General features: G+C 41.1%; 1 protein-coding gene across 2 annotated transcripts in view; it reads right to left on the bottom strand.

Moving 5' to 3' along the window:
- Positions 1-12665, bottom strand: part of PEPD (peptidase D) — a 140262-nt gene extending 127597 nt beyond the window's left edge. The window contains exons 1-3 of one of the 2 annotated variants that reach the window (XM_074840155.1): positions 12492-12665; positions 7073-7256; positions 5662-5789 (exon numbers count right to left, since the gene is read on the bottom strand). In XM_074840155.1, coding sequence (XP_074696256.1) covers positions 5662-5789; positions 7073-7256; positions 12492-12508 — 329 coding nt within the window. In that variant the 5' untranslated portion in view covers positions 12509-12665. The remainder of the gene's footprint in view (positions 1-5661; positions 5790-7072; positions 7257-12491) is intronic. The other variant, XM_074840156.1, reaches the window with a different exon arrangement.
- Positions 12666-20089: the final 7424 nt, after the last annotated feature.

Genomic DNA, 20089 nt, shown 5'->3' with positions numbered 1-20089 from the left:
AAACCTTGGATTCTCTGACATTTCAAAATGTTATCAGGAGTTTGTATCACTGAACTCAATACTCCTGCTAGTGCATTAAATAAAGTACAAAATAAGAAATGCCTGGTGGGGGTTATGAACATTCCCTGTCGTGCCACAGGAACAAGACGTGTGTAGGCAACCCTTAACTTTCTCATGCTATGGTTTGAAGCCACATTAGGATATTAAAAAACTCTGGTGCAGCATTATCAAGCAGATTTACTCAGCACTGGTTCTACTTCTCAATACACCTGAATCAAAAAAAAGGAGAGGAAAAAAGAAGCACTTTAACACTTACTAAATCACCTTGTGCATCCAGTTAAAGGTGTATGCTGGTAGAGATTGCAAATCAATGGACTGATATAAATTACTATTGTTGTTTAAAACATCCTCAACAAGAAATACAAGGAAACTTAAGCAGCTAGAAAGCAAAGATTAATAAAAATAATTACTGAAGTAGAAGTCATAGTAAAAATACACATTCATCCTGAACCAGCAAGGCTCATGGACAATTAGAATACTGGGACAATGACTAAATTGATCATTCAAGAAGTCAGAGAATTCGAACAGCACTGTTTAGAGAAAAACAACCACCAGTAAAGTGGCAAGAGCAATCCAGACACTAATTATTCTGTAAAAGTAATTTTTATCCACAGAAAATACCATAATAAATGAATGGGAGACAAGAAATGGAAATCACTGCACTACGGAGAGAACTGGAATCATGGAAAATAAGCAGCTGGGGGAATTGCACAAGTAAATCCCGTCAATCAAAAGCAACCAGCTTTATTGTATGGTTTTGAAAGGATCACATGAAGGGTAAAGCAACAGATGCACTATCTGAATAATAGTAAAATATTTGATAAAAATCTCTCAAGACTGTTACTCTCCAAAATCAACTCAAATTGGCTTGGACAGGAAAACTACAATGTGACCTGAAAGCCAGTGACTAGTCATAATAAAAAAGCAAAAAGCCTAAAGCAGAAAATAAAAATAAATAAATAGATAAAAAGACAAGCTTTTCAGGGGCTGGAAACCCTCCAACTGACACACCGAAAAGTGCTGTATCAATTTACAGTGATGTTCTCAGAAGTTAAAGTGATAAACAGCAATGGACTGCAAGTCTTGAGTGGAATACTGCAAAGACTGAAATTAGTTCTGATGCTATTCAGAAACAGAGCAGGACTGAGTATGTTCATGAGATCCACAGATGGCATTTGCAGGTGGTAACAAACTTTGCAGATAAATTGCAATTGCCAGTTGGTACAAAACAGTAGTAAGATGACCTAAAGTGATTAAAAACTGATATTTTTTTTTAAACAGCAAACTAAAGAGTCAGTGGGTAGGGGGAAGGGACAAATGGTGGGAAGAGATCAAACTGATAGATTTGGAGAAAGAAAACACTAAGCATATTTCATTTTAGAGAAAAAAATTACAAGAAAAAATACCAGGGGATGATATGGCAGATCAGTTCAGAAGGTAAAACCAAAGATCCTTCTCTATACTATCTGAATACACAGCTCCAGAGCATGCTACAGAGAAGACAACCTGTATATACCACATCCATAAAATGCATCAAGAAAATGTCCTTCATTCCCGCAAATTCTACATCACGGACAGTAATTAAGGTTATTCAGAGTTTGTTTCCTATAGCACCCATATACACTCCACTACCTTCTAAAGAGTTGCCTCCAATTTCACCTTGCATAGAATGGGCTTACTACAGACTTTGCCTTCTTGCAGCCAAGCCTAGGACTAATTAATGCACCAGTCTCAGCCACCATGATATAGTCAGATAAACCAACCATGCTGTACACAATTTAATACTCACAATTATTCAAAATACAAATGCCGCAGAACTTCACCAATCCCCATTAAGAAAAAGTGATCAAGAAAGTGATTTCCTAGCTTCTCATTTTCATGTTCACGTACAGTCTATAGGGGGAAAAGGTAGAAGCCTAAATAGACTGAAAAGTTCTTTTTTTACGAAAGCATTTGGGGAAAAAAAGAAAACAAACAAAAAAACCCAACCACATACTTCTGCACTTCTTTCCAAAGGCAGTAAAACTTCTCAGTTTTGCTGAAGTCAGTCAAGTTTAATCACCAAAACCAAAGACTGATTTTTGTTGTAACCTACTTAGAAAATGATGACAATTTTTAAAAAGCTTCCTCATTAGGTCACTGAAAAATTATTAATATTTGCAAAGCATCTTATTGTGCTTTATTACAGCTCCAATGTGCCACACCAAGGTTCAACTTTGCAAATACAGATAGCTTCCAATCACATTCATGGAAAAACATTACTTGCAGTGGATGCAACACTAAATTAATGTTGTTATACTTACCAATCAGCCAGCAGGGCTTCAAAGAAAACACAGGAAATTGCACATAAATATTGCTCTGTCCCATTTAATACGTATTTCTAAAGTTAGAGCAGGAAAGCGTTAAATATATTTGTTTTCCATTAAAAACACTCTTTACGTGGCAAGGCAATTAAGTTATTTTGGCATACACTTCACATAAAGCAGCTGCTGTACAGTATGTTTTACTTTATAAAATATCTTTAATCAGCACACTGACTAGTTCTGTCATTTATAATTAAGGAGGTAAATGGCAGGTGCAGCATTAATTAGTGAAACTGAAGTCTCTGTGCAAGACATGCAGTCATACCAACTTAACGCTTCCTAGGAATAGAAATGATTGCTAACAGCTTTGCACCACAAACTCAACTAGGTAAGACCATGCCAAGAAAGAGGGGCATTTACAACACAGTTATGCTTCTGAAGCCTTTACTATCTTATATTACCAAATTCATTTCTTAAACTCTTCCTTGGAAAGTAAGAATAGAAAAATACTTCAGGAGCACAAAAGTCTACCCACTAAGCCATCCTGAGAGAGTCTGTTTCTGCCTTAGGAACAATAGAGGGGGCAGAGGTACAGATCAAGAAATAGGCAAAGTGGTTCTCTTAGTTGAAAAGATTTTCCCAGCCAACAACTAAGAAATGCACTAGTCCATCATCTGGAGAAATGCCCACACTCATAATTTAGAAACAGAGCAACTGTTGTTGCCATCCCTTCCCAACATGAAAGTAGGACCACCAGTCCTACAGTTACCCTCATAGCAACTCTGTGATTGCCACCTTAAGAGGTTGTGGTGTTTTGGAGAACGTCCATAGTCTGTGAGTTAAATTAAATCTCTCCTCCCTTTTAAAACTGCAGAGGTTATTTTGGCTTGAAGAACTTCTGAAAGGTAGCCTTACAGCTATTTACAAATCTTTAGAGCATACACATTCAGCAAGAAGTCCTACAAGATGAGTAACACTTCCAAAGAAGTTGTGGCCACCCTCAACAGTGGTACTACATAGTGCCGGGTCCTTGGCAGACCACAGCACAGGGTAGTGCATTCATCAGTTCCATGTTCACCTGTTCTGCAGAGTCCCCAGGCACCACCTCAGCATGCAAAACTGTTCATAAAAACAAGTGCAGTGGGTGAGTCTAAAATAATTACAGCAGTCATGGTCTCATTTATAAACTAATAGTCTGCTCATCTCCAAGCAAATGCTCTCAGACACTTCATTGGTTTTGGCCAAACTAAGACTGCAATTTGAAAGAAGCCAAGAAGCCCCAGTTCTGCATTACTTCAAGGCAAAAAGGTTAACCATTCTGACTGTCACACTACCTAAGCTACATTTCGAAAACAACTTAAGTATGTGTCCTTCAGAAGTGAAAGCACAACAGTACATCAAACAATACATTCAGTAATACAGAAGTAGTAAAATAGCAGCAAAGAACCTTCTGCATTAATTTTAAGAGAATCTATGTATTTCTGCCTAAACTCACATAGCAGATTCCCACGTCTTAAATAGAAGACAATACAAACACCAGGCAAAGCAACTGTACCCTGTGCTATGACCTAGAAGACCAGCTGTAGGCCTCTGTAAAATACCAACCTCGCATATATTGTACAAGGCATTGAACTGATTTGTGCTTCATTGATGTTAATGAATGTTTCTTCAGCAGGTAGACAGTGCCTTCCACATGCAGAGAAACAAGCAATTCCAATGCAAACTATAGTAGATAAACAGTAGTGGTTAGAAGGCAAACTTATTTGTGTTTTTCTTTCAGTGCTAATTTTGACTTAAAATTGAGTCTTCTGGGAAGGAACACAATCCCTAGCTGTGTGCAATACCCCCTGCCAACCGACTTATGAAGCAGAACTGCTACTGACTCACAAATGAGTTATTCATCCATCCTTCTTCTGACAAGCAGAAAAAGTACATGACCACGGCTGACAGAAGAGAAAACAAAGATTCAAACACAGGGATTCAGGAAGGGTAAGGAGAAGAATTTAGAAAACAAGGATGCTGTGATAAAGACAATTTGTTATACTCTGCAAGAAGACACGATGACAATAAACCACTTTTAACCAGACTTGTAATTCTCTAAATGAACCAATAAGGAGCACTGCACAAACAAATCAAAAAGGCCATTTATAAACACCACCATATTTTGTTTGAAAATGCCAAATGAGACAGTGGAATTTCAATAATATTTTTAAGCCTTTTCAGATTAGGCACAATCAATGTGGGTATGAAACAGCTGATTTGAACTAGCAGAAGACAACTTAGGGGGAGGAAAAAGCTTTGTCTATAAATGGGAACAAGCACCACTAGGGAACAAACTTTATAGAGAGTACATGTGGGGGTTAAACAGAACCTACCCTCCCAGACAGGTGCAGCTCTCAGCTGAAATATTTCAGACAGCAGTATTCACATTTTTATGCTATCACAAACAATTTCAGTTCCCAGGCAGGTCTAAGACAGTGATACTCATATAAACTCTCTGAGAAGACAGCATCCATGCCCTACCATATGGTCTGGCAGTGTTCAGCATATGGGATTGGTTGCGATTGTTTTCCTTTTCCCAAAATTAGCATTAAAATATAACTGATAGCTTCAATTAGAATTGAAGCAACCTGAGCTCAAACTATTAAATTAGAACTAATCCAATGTTCTGAGACCATGTAGACAACAAAAAAATTTACAGTTTGTTAGAGGTTATAAATACAATTAAGACTGAGAAAAGAGATGAACACATAAATAAATCAATTCCTCCACTACTATGGCACTGAGCAATATTTACTACCGATGTGGATAGAGAGAGAGATGTTTATGGCATACTCACAGAACAGAATTAAAATCGCATTCCCCAGTCTGTCAGTTCATATCAAAAAAAGTATCAAAGAGGCTAAACTACCTTCTGCCAATCAAAAAGCTTCATTAGCTAAGACGGCTGCAAACTGGTAAAGTAACTTGGAAAAGCCTGCTTTACTGTTTAACTTGTTTGGTCTTAACACAAGACTTCTACTTTTCTTTATGGTTCAGCTTCATTTCATGGATACCATGAGATCCATGGGTTCCAATTCTAAAGGTGTTCTCTACCAAATGATGGTGTATCATTTGGTATCATATGATCAATACCAACTGATCACATTTTGTATCGTTGTATGTACATATGGCTACAATTCACACCCAATGATTTGGTGGAATCTGATTAAAATGAGATAGCATTCCAGCTCTACAAACAGCTACGTTATATGAAGTACTCAGATATATCAGAATATGGTTAAAAGATACATCTTACTTTCCCATCCAAACCGCATAGCTTTCAGGGAGCTGTGGAACAAAAAGCATGGATCTTCCAGTATCAACATCTACTGCTCCAAAGCAGCCTGCTTCAGTTACTCCAAAAGTCCAGTGAAAGTAAGATTCCTAGGTTAAGACAAAATATATTCTTAGAAAAAACCCTCAGTTCTACCAGCTCTAAAAATACACTACAGTACATACTAATTCCTACTTCCACATATCTGAAAGAGATCTCTCTTGCTTCTAGAGGGGGGGCGGGGGTGGTGGAGGGGGGAAGTGGTTTACATCTAAAGCTTTTCAGACTGTTTAGTTTTAGGTTACAATAACACAAATCCCTCTGTTGGCAACTGGAAAGGATCAAAGATTAATAAGCTACCATAACATAATAAACAGGTCAATTCAGCACAATAAGCATACACCACACAATAAAATACAGTCTTCCAATCTAGAATTATGGGATGCAGTATCAGGAAGAAACAATCATGTCGTATGAGACAAGGCAAAAGCAGAGTGCAGATTCATTGGGTTGTGATGGCAGAGTGCTGAAGTGAAGACCCAGCCTCCCCCAGAGAAGAAGCAGCTGCACTAGGAACAGCCTTTAGCCAAGAGTTATTTTAAGAACAAGCAAACAAACAACAAAACACCTAACAGTACATTTTGGTAAGGACGGGCATATGCTCTGATACCCTGAAAGGTTCATCTCCTCTAAAAACAGACCAATAACTACAGTACTATATGCACTAGATTAGAATTTATTTGTTTCTTCATAACACACAACAGCTCAATTAAATTCACAAAACAAAGTACTGTAGCAGCCATGCAAAGTATGGGGTATGCATAATTAGAGTTCTGTTACACCAGCTTCCCCAAAGACTAAGAATGGGTTCAGCATGACATTAACAAGTTATTAAGTCCAATTTGTGACATAAGGACACATGGGTACTTAAGGAAGAGTCTAATTTGAGAAGACACACGCTGTAAATTCTGCAATACTGCTTTGTGGAATACACAATTTATAAAAGCTTGAAATAGTCTTTTCTATGAATTAATTCAGTTTAGGTCCACTGTAACATGTTTCACTACAGAAAGAAGGTTATTTGTTTTCAGACAAGACTGAAAAAAATAAGAAATATCCCATTGCTGTCTTTAATATTATGTTACACACTGATAGGCAGTAGGGCTTTGAACAGGATTAGGTCCTTTAAACCAGATAATGAACCTACATACTAAAGCACTGAAAGAGAGAGTAACTTGAAGCTGAAGAGGCAATGTTATAAAAAAGCCAATTTATTTAAGTGAAGCAAGGCAATGCACACATGATAAAGGGAAAATAATTAAAAATAGTTTAAAAATTCATGTAGTTGAAGAAAGTTTCTTGATTTGATTTAAAGTTTTGATTCAGCTCTTACCTGGCGAAACACGATACCAGTATCAGTACAGTATCTCTGGGTTTCTTCTCCACCCTGCAGCAGAACAACCGAATTCTTCTGGACATCCTTATTCTGTCTCAGGCGATCACACAGTCGTCTTCTATTCAGGGCAAAGAGTGCTACAGGTACTTTCAAGGTCTCATTCCCCAGCCAAAAGGAGGACCTAGAAAACATTTTTTTAATTGACAATTAATGGAAGACAAAGACAGTGGTTAGCATGATTCAGACGTACAGTGATTGTTACTTTAGTCTAGAACAGAAAAGGTAGTTCAACTCTACATACAAAATGTTATTCACTTAAGTGAAAGAGATGCTGTATACAAGCATCGCTCTCAAGTGATGATCAAACATTGCTCATAGGAGTACCAAAGGAAAAAGATGGCAACAGAAGACAGGCGTGGCTGCAGCTATGGCCCACAGCATGTCACCTGTTAAATTCCTTTAGGTAAAGCAACATGAAGAGTAGATGCAGAAAGCAACAACAGCCTAGGTCAGCTGAGTAAAGGCAAAACAGAAGAGAATAAAATGAGTTCTGAGTTACTGAAAACAGAAGTGAAAGGTTACATTAAATCTGGCAAAATTCAGCAAGTCCATCTGGGAAATGTTTAGTAGCTGAAACAGGGACTGGAGAGAAAACATGACAGATAGCAGACACAGGACAACGGCATTTCCCATACTCACACAGTATCTGCAAATTTCTTTTCTATGTACGTATGTTTATTCTTGCATGCATACAAGTGGCTTCAGCAGGTGACTTAACTCACACACGTGGCCGCAGGAGCATGTCCTGGGTACCAGTGACCTCCTGCTACACATCACCACATGCCCCTAAGGCAGCACTGACATGCTGAAACAGTCTGGAAAGTTTCTGAAAGACTGTACTCAACAGAACCGCAACTGGGAGAACACAGTTTAAAAGTAGTGAGCTCTCTCTTAAAATATACTCGTTATTAAGTAATTTAAGGTGTTTAAAGTACTACCAGAATATATTGCTGATTCATTCACATTTGTTATAGGTCATACTTGCACTTGTTGGAGCTTTACCAGCAGAAGCAGAGTAGCTTGTTGTAGGATTTTTTTTTTTTTTTTTTTTTTTTAAATCAGATGAGGAAAGAAGAATCTAAGAGCATTCCTTTCCCCCCGCCCCATGTTTAATATAGCAAAGCTGTGCTTTGGAGCTTCAGTATTACTGATGAATACTGTTTTATCAATAAAATTCTAGATTTAAGTCCAGTTTGTCTCTCCACCTCAGCTTCTCTCAGCTTACTGAAAACTGACTGGCTGGATGGTCATTTTCTATTAGATATCCTTCTAGAGGAGATGACAGAAGGGTGCAGTTACATTATTACTATGTTAAGATGACAAGAAATAAACCACCAAGGGACTTAACCTTAGAGAAGCACAGCTCCACGTCTTAATTATTATATAGTTTTCATAGGCAATCTGAAAGGTAACCTTTGATTTATAGCTGCATAAAGTAACCTCCTGAAAGACTTTATCAGCATCAGAAATGTAAACCCTGTAATTTCTTACTGCAGACACAGCATAAAAGAGCTAATAAAATATTTTATTTTACTTGTTTATAACTACTTGATATAACAGTGTAAGTAATTTTAGAAGGTGAAAGACCGCTCTTGCTAATCCAATTTTCAAACTATCTGCCTAGGAGTTCAGCTGATGGTGCACAAAACCCAATGTGTTTATTTTTATTACATCACACACACACCTGATAACCCAGTACCATGGCAGGTGATCATTACAAGGGCTGTAGACTGCCTATTGCAGCACATCAGCATAATGTGGAAGCACAGTATAAGCTTTCATTTTGGGGTACCCATGCCTGAAGCAAGAATGAAGCAAGTTCATACAATCCTAGCAAAAGCAACTGAAAGTTTTAAATCGGATAGCAAACCTTAACCTAAATATCAGCAAGGCAACTCAGCAATGCACAAGAGGCTGAAAACACTGTTATCCAAGCAAGATATCCCCCTGGAGTAACTCCATGCAGGGGCCTGGCAATCAGATGCTCACCTTATTTCAAGTATAAAAGGGAAGAAAGAACATAATCAGATACCCTTATGCCATAGGTTGCTCTCATATCTTTGTATCTGCTGAGAAAAAAAAAAAAAAAAAGGAAGATGTTGTAGCACAACCTGGCTTCTGTTTTGCTTCTAAGGAAGGAAGAAAGTCACCGTCATTGTAAGTTTACACTTTCACAAGTTGGGGTTTTTTTTGGTGTGATTTTTAAAAAAAAAAAAAAAAAAAAGTCTGATCTCCCTCCTTCTCCAGGCCTAATTCCTACACTCTAGAGCAAAAAGGAAGCTGCTACAAAGGCACATCTTCATCTCCATTGTTTACTGTTAATGCTTTTATTGCACTTAAAACCTTTGACAACGAAAACAAGACCCAAGGAGAAATACTGATGTCAGCCAGCAATTCCTACTGGTAGTCTCACTAAGTCACTTCCAAGAGTGTCTTACTGGGACCTTAACACTTGACCTGAAATGCATTCTGGTGCAAAGTGACGGTTCTTCTGCACATTTTATCTAAGCCCATGGCAAAACTGTGTTCTTCCTTTTATATAGCAGATCCCACTTTCCCTGCTTGAATTTCATGCAACAATATTCATCAACAGCAGAATTTGGCCCTGTTTTACACTTGTACAGTTTTTTCCCAAGCATGCCCTTGGTCTCAAAATTTAAGGCTGCTGCAACAGTCACAGCAGCTGAGCATGCTGGACCCCACAGCAAGGGCTGCAGGACACAGGTGGGCTGGGCTGAGTGTTGTTGCAAATATTGCTCTGTTCCTCAGGTTCTCTGCTGAGCAGTCGTATGTTAATTCATGCCTTGAACAGTACAAGCTTGCCAGGCAACAGACTTACTTTCACAACTGGAATTCTGCAGAGAAAACCAGCTAGGTTTCAGAGAGGGCTCAACTTTGAGAAGTCTGCTTCCTCCACAGCCTTTGTTCTCTCTTTCTTCCTGCAAGCACTCATGTACCAAACTGACAGCACCCTCCCAGATGGGCTAATAACACAGCAAGACACCCACAGGTGCTGCTTTGCCTGCAGAGATTGGGTCCCTCCACATGCATGAGCCCAGCACAAGCTTTCCACAACTTAAACAGAACGCTTTTCAGAGACTAGCACTGACAGAGGAATTTAAGTCTTACAAAAAAGAGTATGCCTGTACACCTGACTTTCTATTGCAAATAATGATTTGGGAAGAGAACTCTCACAGTACTCAAGATCACAAGAAGTCTTCACACACAGGACTGGTTGTGTAACCATCGCTCTGTTGTGACCATCGCTCTGTTACTAAGAAATACATGTCAGATAAGTAAGTTATGACTAGTCTGGTCTTTTTTCCGTATTCCTTCCAGTCCAGCTGTTACAAATCCCTGTGACTACGCAGTACTGTCTATGCCATGACTATTATTTAGCTCTTTTTCAGTTCCAAATATAAGAAGTCATTGCTATGCCACTTGTACTGAGTACATGTATATAACTGCCTCACATGTGTATCAAGCCTGCAAATACACATGCAATTAGAGCGTAATCAGTGTAAAACTCTGTTATTTGCCACCTAACAGTACTACAACGAAGTTCTTTCTGGAGAGGGAATTACAAGCTTTCAATATTGGTCCATGATATCTAATCAGTTTATATCACACAAGACACACAAATACCAGAATTTGATTAGTACAATTGGCTGGTCCTTCAATGTCTATTTCTTCCGTTAGTGCAGACTCAACTCAAAACCCTCTTGTAGAGTTACACATTTGATAATGAAGCATATTTAATGCAAGCACTGCTTTGTGGTGCACACTTCTTTGAAGCTATACAAGCTTCTGCAAATAAGCATTAGTCAGTGTCAGAAATGGCTACTTGCAAGACCAGGAGAGGACAAGTGAAGCTCAGCTTCCTCATTTTCTCTGGTCTGGTACCAGAATTCAGCCATCACTCAGGCTGGTAAAAGCCTCCCACAGTAGCTGACAGTTTCCCTGCTGGCCATCACACACAATTTTTATGATCGCTTAGGCCCAAGCGCACACAAGAGCTCTTTTATTTTATTATACTGGAAGTGAAATGTAGCTAGGAACATTAAACTCCATCTGTTTCTTTAAAGGATATTTTTCTTTTGCCTGGAACTGTTGATTTCCAATGCTTATTTCAGAAGTTTTATATTTTCAGAGAGCTTACATTTTGTCACTGCATGCTCCATCTAACATTTTGGATTTGTTTTGATGCAACCACCAGAACACACCAGTAACCAAAAATCCTATTTTATTTATGGTTTTCCCATTTTTCAGATCTTTTGTACTTCCGATTTTTCAGAAGAAAATTCATGAACTGCCATATCTGTTCTACTGAGGCCGACACGACCCAGATTTCAATGAAGATGAGAAACCACTGAAACTACTTTTCCAAAGTTATCATTGTTTGTTTTGAGCAAGTCATCAACATCAGCCTGAAGTCTAGCCAATTTTTAATGCTGTTTCCACATCAAACGTGAAGTGCAAGAGGCCTACACTAACAGCAGCACAAGCAAATAAGCAATACAAGGGAAACTGTAAAAGCAACTACCGCTGTTTAAGGCATAAACTGGGTATTTTCCTCACGGCGAACTCTGTGCTCCTTGTAAATAAGTCAACCACTTGAAGTCCCGGCCCTGTTCAACCTAGCTAGCCCAGCCCAACCTCTCTGCACAGCGATCGCCCGGTCAGCGCTGGGGGCAACCAGCGGCTGGAGAGGCCCTCACAGAGGAGCACCTTCACCCACAGACAGAAAAGTCAGAGCCAAGTCGCAGCGTGACCTGTTTTTGGCAACTATGAAAAGTTCCCCCCTCATTCTGATACTCTTTTAATGGCACCTTCTTAAAGCACTGAAAGAAATGGCTGAATTTAGATATAAAATGTGGGAGAGGCCGTGCTCTAAGCAATCCACAGCCACCTTTAAGCACGATATCCCAAACCTAACGCAACTTAAAGGATAACCCACGGCTCGAGGGGAGGCACCGCCGAGCCGACCCGGCGCGCAGGGTGCCTGTAGGACGCAAAACCCGCTTTCATTTCGGGGAGCCGCTGCTCCAGCGCAAGCGGCCCGGCCTCCCCTGCAGGCTGCACGGCTACAGCCGGCCGCTCGGCCGGGCCCGGCGCTTCCCAGCCAGCTCGGGACAACCGCCGCCCTCCGGCACCCCCGACCCACCCGGGCCCCTCACCGAGACCCCGCCGGCCTCGCAGAGCGGGGCCGCCGCCGCGTAGCGCCCCTCGGGGGACGTGGAGGGCCGGGGGGAGCCGGGAGGACCCGCAGCCTCGCCACAGGCCGGGGCGCAGGGCCCGGCAGACCCGTGAGGAGCGGCGAGCGCGGGCGACGCCGCGGCCGAGGAGCGATGCTTACCCCGCCGCCGCGGCCATGTTGCCTCGCCGGACTTCGGCTGTCACGTGACGGCGGGGCCGCGCGGGCCGGGGCGCGGCTGCGGCGCCGCCTCAGCTCGGGGAGGCGATGGCGGGGCGGGGGGAGCGCGGTCCCGGCCGGTCCCGTGAGGGGAGCAGGGCCGGCGGCGGGGCTGCAGGCTTCCCCGGGCCTTGTGGGCACTGACAGGCCGCCGCTGTCCCCACAGGCTGCTCCTCTCGTCAGGCTCCGGGCACAGATCCGGCAGGGAAAGGGCCCCGGCGAGGGCCGGGACTTGGGCTCCCTGTCACCTGAGGGGCAGCGTTCGTGGGGAGCACGGCCGCGGCGTCCGAAACTGGAGAGGTGCTTTTGGAACCATCACTGCATGTGCTGGCTTCTTGTGAAAGAAGCACTTCGACTCCTCGAAGCTACAAGCTGTGTAATGGAAATACAACCTTTTACAGGGATCGCTGTCTTTTACAACAGAGCTCCCCTAAATAAGTGGTTGCTCAAAAAAATCCATTTAATGTGCCGTGCTGCTATAATCCCTATAAGATACACTTTGCACTTGCATTTTGAAATGGAGGTGGTGTTTAACAACAGCCTGAAGGCATGGTCCGCTGTAGTCAATGCCTGTCCTTGCACCTGCCCCACTCTGCAGAATTTTGCTCCTATTCACACATACTTCTTCAGAACTCAAGTTGACTTGTTTTTGCCTCAAAATTACAAGCTACCTGAAGAAATCAACAATTCATAAGCCAGGGTTCATGTGGCCAGTAACTGCCATACTGCAGCAAAAGAAAATACCCAGAAGCATGAAATACTGGATAAAGAATGAGAGATAGGAGCTCTGCTCTGTAACCCAAATACATTGTTTTGCTGCTCTGTGCCTCAATAAAACAGTGGTAAGCACTGCTCTGAGCTGGCAGCTCGTCACAAATACTGCTGCCCTGCTTTCCTGGAAGGAAAGCGCAAGTCCTTGCTCTGCTGCTGCTGAGCAGTGCCACTTCTCTGTTCTGGCAGTGATCTCAAAAGAAAGTACTGTGATACTGCGAAATACTTGGCTAATGCATGTGGAGGGTCTGCTTCCGCCACAAGTGCTTGGGAAAGAGAGAGGAATGCAGGGCAGTGAGAAGAGGGGGAAGGAAGGGGATCATAAAATACGTGGAGCTTGAAGTTCATGTTTGTTATAACATATCAGTGCACTGTTATTAAGAAACATGCACAATTAAAACCCTTTTTTGGTTGGCCAAATTGTCCACTAGAAGTTGGGAGAAAACTGCAGCTACTCGTGCACAGCTGGCTCTGACGTGGTGTGTGAAAGCTGCAGGGCAATCACAGGGAAAGATTGATTTCAGAAAGTCTGGAGAGGAACGTGTAAATTAAGACAACTAGAAAAGTCAAGTAGTCATCCTCTAGCTCTTTATGTTTTTACACCCAAGGGTCACAGACCTTTACTGCAAAATACATAACGAAAGAATCAGAAGCTTCTTTCACGGACTGCCCATTTGACAAGGAACAATACTTATCCATTAATCTGGAGCCAAAAATAAAGCCCCATTTTAGACATTATTGTTGATAAGCTGTTGAATTTCAAGGAAATTCCTTCAGTTTATACAGAGTGAAAAAGTTTTTTAATGTAAACCAGAGCAAAATATTTTACCATTTTCAGTCCCCTAGTGGTGCTCCCTTCTGCTTTGACTCCACCAGAATTAGTGGGAGGAGGCAGGGAAGCTCACTTTGCCTTTCCTTCTGTCAGGAGTAGAAAAGACTAAAGCCTTCAAGGCACTCTTCCAAATACTGTCGTTAGTGGCTTCGGGCATTCATCCTTCCCAGCTCCTCTTTGCCTACTCATACACTTGCCCTCCTTAGAGAAAAGGTCTCCTTCATTGTAGTATCTGCTCTCTAAAATGGGTTTTCTGGGTCTCTTTGTCCTTTTATTTTAATTTCCTCATCTCTTCCTCTTGGTCATTTTACCGCCTTTCAAAAACAATCACTGAGATTTAGAAGAGTTATTACTGAATTGTATTAAATCTCAGCAGAAAATAAGACTCCATTCCTTAGGAAAAAAAACCCAGACCAAACGTGTTTTATTTCATGTTGGTTGTTACCTAAAATATCCTATTCTCCTGTTTCAGGATTTGAAAGAATGAAACTTCTGCACTATGCACAAATTAAACTCATTTGCAAGATGGCTATACTGGCAGCCAGTTGAAATGCCAGCCACAGGAATGATACTGGCAGCCAGACTGGGAGCAAGACCAGCTTTATTGCACACATAGATGATTCTGGTTCTCTCTGCACTGCATTTGACTCTGTAACTGAGATAATGCAGGGGTAGACCTTAGTATCTGAGAGACTAGTTTAGAGCATTTCCCTCTAAAACAAGGTTCAACTGACCATTACTGTCACTTATCTCCCAGTAGGACTTTTCTCAGTGGTTAAGAACATCCTTTCTCATGTCGAAGGACTGATTTTGCACTTTTGGCACCTTCAAAAACCCCACTGTAGCAGTCTGGGTGTACAAGAGATGCAACACTGCAACATGTGATGGGATTCTGCACTGGCCAGATTCTTGGTCAAAAATCTGGTTTAAATCTGCCATGTGAGCACACCAGAAGCACACTAAGGGCTCTCAATCTTTAACCATTATTCAAACACTGAGTAGAACAATGTGCTGCTTAAATAGGGGAAATTCAAATCTGCAGAATGAAACAAAACAAGCATCTCCTGGCCGTTTTGTCATTACGTTTGGGAGGAGGGAATAACTGCAGTCCCTGCAGCCCGTGTCTTTCTGAATTACATCCAGCTGTAGACAGTCCCCAAGGGTCCCTAGGAAGATCTCCTTTCCCTCACCTCTGAGACTCAGATGTGTTTCTCCACACAGCTCCTACACAGTTTGTACTCCTGCTCCTTTTAGGACCCTCTGTCTCTCCTCAGGCTATGTACTAGTTAGCCAAAAGTAACTAAATTGCATAAGAAGCTCTTTTTATTCTTACTATAAAGATTTAAAACAACTCAAATTTTCTCACAGAGACATTCATTCACCTGGCAGATAAGACTTTGGAAATATTAACAGAAAAGTTACTGTAACAATCGGTCACTTTACACCTAGACAAGAAACCAGCATTAATAAACTGGTACCAGTACTTTTCTATTGCTCTTTATCCGTCTATATTTTAAGTGTTTATACTGCTGTCCAGGCAGGATCTCTGAGTTCAGCACTGTCAGGGAGCTTCTGTTATCCTAGCTGAAAAGAAATAATGTTAGGTTAATAAACCTTCCTCTTATTCTATGAAAATTACATAACTGTTACAAATACAGGTAAAGACATTTTCCCCTGGTTTTACATTACAATAGATGAAAATCCAAAGTTAGCAAGGGCAGATGCAGTCCAAATAGAACTGGGAGAAAAGGAAGGACGCTGCAGCTGTGATGACAGCATGTGCTAGGGGAGCATCACCCCTCCCTTCTGCCCTCTAGCTAGGGTTGAGTGTCAAAAGAAGAGCTAAATACTCTCTGACTGCTGCACTGCTTCTCTTCTGCTTTGGGAAAATCCAGCTGGTGAGAGGCCAGATCATCCAGGGCTGCCATGAGGGATTCACAGAGCCACACTGAAAACATGGTACCACAGTAAGAAATCTTGAGCTGCTGGTGTCATGACATGAAGTGGGAAACGGGGTCTAATGCTGAGTGACTAAGGTCATCATAGGCCCCCCCCTTAGTAAATCCTTACCTGGATATATGATTTCACTACAATGATTTCACTACAGCTGACTTCCAAAATATCTAGAAAGCTTCCATATTATATGTGCCATGACAAAACCAGAAATAACAGGAAATGCTGATTTATCAGCACAGAAATTTTTCTAAGTTCAGCTTGATCTGTTTTTCTGCTGATTATTCCCCCAAATTTTTGGAAGCTAGAACATTGCTGGCTGAGATGCTTTGTGACCTTCTTCGCTTGGATGGGAGAGCACTGGCTAGGCAAAGAACAGCAGAGAGAGTTTGTATGTATGAATGGAAGTATTTTATACATTGTAGAATCAGTTGTTAGTGCAAAATAAGTATATGGTTTCCTATGTTAAAATGTGTAAATACTGGGTTTTTTTATTGAATTACTATGCATAGATCCTTAGCATTTCATCACTGAAAGATACATGTGCTGCCTTTGATACAATGGCCACAAGTCTTTAACTTGGAATTAAGATTACAAAGTCCCTTCAAAGTAACAGATTGAACAAAAGCATCTGCCTTTGGCATTTTCATCATGAAACAATTTTGAGTAAATTTTCCCTCAAGCACTAAATGTATACTGCTGTATTGATCTTCTGGATCTTGAAATAAAAGTGCGATTTCCCAAAGCCTGCTTGAACTAAATTATTACAAAAGACAAGAAAGGTAAAGCATTACATTGCCTTATTACTCTCCCCATTGACTTTCACTTCAGAGTAAGAAAATCTAGTATAGTCAAAATGTGCCCATGAAGGATCAGACAGTCTAAGGTAGCTTCTCTGGCTATTGATTGATCTTCATAATTTTATTTTTTGGGGTGTTTTTTTGTGATTCCTTAGTATAGACTGTCACTGTTTCATTTAAATCAATCTGCCCATCTGTATTTATAAGTTGCTGCCACAGGAACTATTATCTCATAAAAATGTATTAAAACAGCACTATCAAAACTTCTTGGAAGACTTCTTTTTCTTTTTTTTGGGGGGTGGGGGGGGTGGGGGTGTTGGTTTGTTAGGGTTTTTTAAGAATTAGTGGCCAGTCTGATGATCTCTGTAATGCTTCTCTAATATGTCTGGCAGCTTGAAAGAATCAATTTTTGTATATTGCAACATATTGTTTTGCTTCAATAAAAGAAATATTTTCTTTTCTATAACTGTTATTAGTTACTATGATAGATGGCCATTTTTGTTTATTCTACGTAAGTTTAACAGAAATTGGTGTAGTGAAATTTTACAACACTGGGTTTAGGACATGAAGGTAGTACATAGCACTGCAGCTGTTACCACAACAGCATTACCCATGTTACTGTGGACACACCTGAGAACAAAATTCCTTCACATTAGTCATGATTTATTTCCTCAGCATTTCGAATTTTCAAATACACAGCCTTCTTCTACAGAGGAGTGGCACACTGGCTGTATTTTGTAGGGGAAAACCAAAGGTGCTTTGCACCATCTTCTAGAGTAGAAGCATGGGAAGAAGCTGATGAAATTCCTGTACTGTGTGACAGAAAATTTCATCTAGCTTGCACATATGACCATACGACCAGCTGTACAATGGGAAAGCATCCCTTCTCATGCAAGTTCTCCGTGGTACCACAAATTTACCTGAACCCTTGTAATATATTGTACAGTTATAATACAGAACATGTTTACAAATCTTAATTTTTCTTTCATTACTGTCTGCATAATATACCCTCCACCCAGTGCATAACAAATCCCCAAACAAGCTTATAATATGCTTATGTAAATATTTTCTCAAAAGATTAATGCCTTCAGGTTTTTGCTGATTATGATTCATATCTTCACACCGATTTAAAGTCAGATTTCCCACTTTTTGGTAAGAAAATCCTCTTTAATTATTTACTGCTTATATGGAAAGTATTTTCCACTCTGAGATCTTGCATTAAAATTTTAAGCCACTGGTTTATCAAGATCTGCATTTTGTTGATGATGAAGAAATTGATTTCTCCTACACAGACATACTAGTTATCTGAAATGAGTTCTTTCGGGCTTTGCATGGGCAACATTTCCTTCTTCTGCCTGAAACAGTCCCACCCTCCTTGCCAGGAAAGAAAGACCTGCTTCTTCTAATGCTGCCCTCTAATGATGGAAACCACCACTTCTTCAGCTTTTCCTTTCTTACGCTGTTCTGTTGTATGGGAGCAGTTGGTCTAAGAGGGCCAAGTGACAGCAAGGATGCCACGGAGCCATGTCTGCCACCACCACGAACTTGGTGGTGCAGCTGTTCCTGGCCAAAAGTCATCATTGTTCCTGCCCCAAAGTGACTCCCTGGCTTTGCCCTCAGCACCAAATGCAGAAGATGAGATACATGACTTTCTGTTCATACAAACCACTCATCTAATCTCCTTTGCATCCGACTGGAAATTTAACCCAGCTGGCTCCTGGCTTCAATGTAAAACCAAACTGATAAGCAACTGGCCATCAGGTTATCGAATCACAGCTTATGTCCTGTGACTGTAGCACTCTTTCAGTTGGGTCAGACCACTTATGCTACCCAGTGCCCAAAGCCCACTCCCATGAGCAAGCTCTAACCTGAGAGTTTAGGAAGGAACAGAGGGGATTGTGCAATAACATGCTAGAGGACAGAGAAGATAAAACCCAAGACCTTGTGAATCAGGGAATTCAATTATCTTTTGACTGTAGAAGATGGCTATTTTACACAAGCGCTCTCCCCAAAAGACAAAATACAGCCTTTCTCCCAGGCGGTGGAAACGATGCTAAAAGTACAAAGTGCACTAAGGATGTTTTACGCCTCTTTGCCTTTTAACAAATCAACTGACTAACATTTATTTTAAAAATGGGTCATATTTCCAGGCATTTTTCAAAGACTACCAGTTTGATAAGAGTGTGACTCAGTTTATTGGAGAGATACTGAGCCCTTGTGTGCAGAGCATGTACCTGTCCACCCTGTGCACAGCTGCCTTGTGCTGGCAGCTTCCCTGCAGGAGTTACGCTGGGCACAGGTATCTACAAAGTGACTTGGATGCATGCATGAAGATTAGGCTTAATGAGATTCAACTTGGGCAACAAAAATAATATCCACAATCACCATCCATGTCTGGTTTTAACTTCACAGTCACGGATGTAGACGTGATTTCTAAGAAATGGTTATTTGCCATCTCAAAGGCTCTGTCTTGCCCTTTAGTTCTGTACAAGTTTAAACTCTTGTGAGGACAGCTTCACTTGGTTTCCATCAGCATTAGCAGCGTTAACAGAATTTGTGCTAAGGACATTCAGAAAGGAAGCTCAAAGAACGTGTGTGGTTTAATTGTGTGTGCGTGCGTGTGTGTGGTATTTCCAAGCATCCCATGTTTCAGGTGGCATCTGTCTGCATCCCTGAAAATAAAAAGGCTCATACAATTTCACTAATGTGGTGCTACAGCTGTGCTATTTTTTCCCCCTTAAGCCCTGACAGGCATCTTTGTTTGTTTGTATGCAGGGGCTCTGTTTGAACTGTTGCCTGGTGTCCTTGCTTTGTATGCTGGCAGGAGAGGTGATTTTTTTGTTTTGTTTTCATTTTCAGAAGATGTGGTAACTTTTTTGCTACTATTACTGTTGACAGCAACAACTCTTCTAGACCAGGCTGGCATCATATGATGGCCACAGATAAAGAATTCAGCTTCGGAAAATAATGCAAGTTCTTACTGAGTTCCAGAACTGGGGAGATGCCCAGCAGCAAAGTGCAGGGTTCACCCTGCAATGCTGTCAAGTTGTAGCAGGCAGCCTGCTCTCCTCCAGCCCCAGCTTCCTTCTCAATGAAAATATTTAGGGGTTTATACTGAGTATCAGGAGGTATAAAGCAGGTATAAAACAGAACAGTTCCAGTGACACTGCAGTGCTCATTTGGGA

This window comes from Strix aluco, chromosome 14 (assembly GCF_031877795.1).
Source record: "Strix aluco isolate bStrAlu1 chromosome 14, bStrAlu1.hap1, whole genome shotgun sequence".
Taxonomy (NCBI): Eukaryota; Metazoa; Chordata; class Aves; order Strigiformes; family Strigidae; genus Strix; species Strix aluco.
Note: the sequence above shows the minus strand (reverse complement) of the source record. Positions and strands in the feature narration are given on the sequence as shown.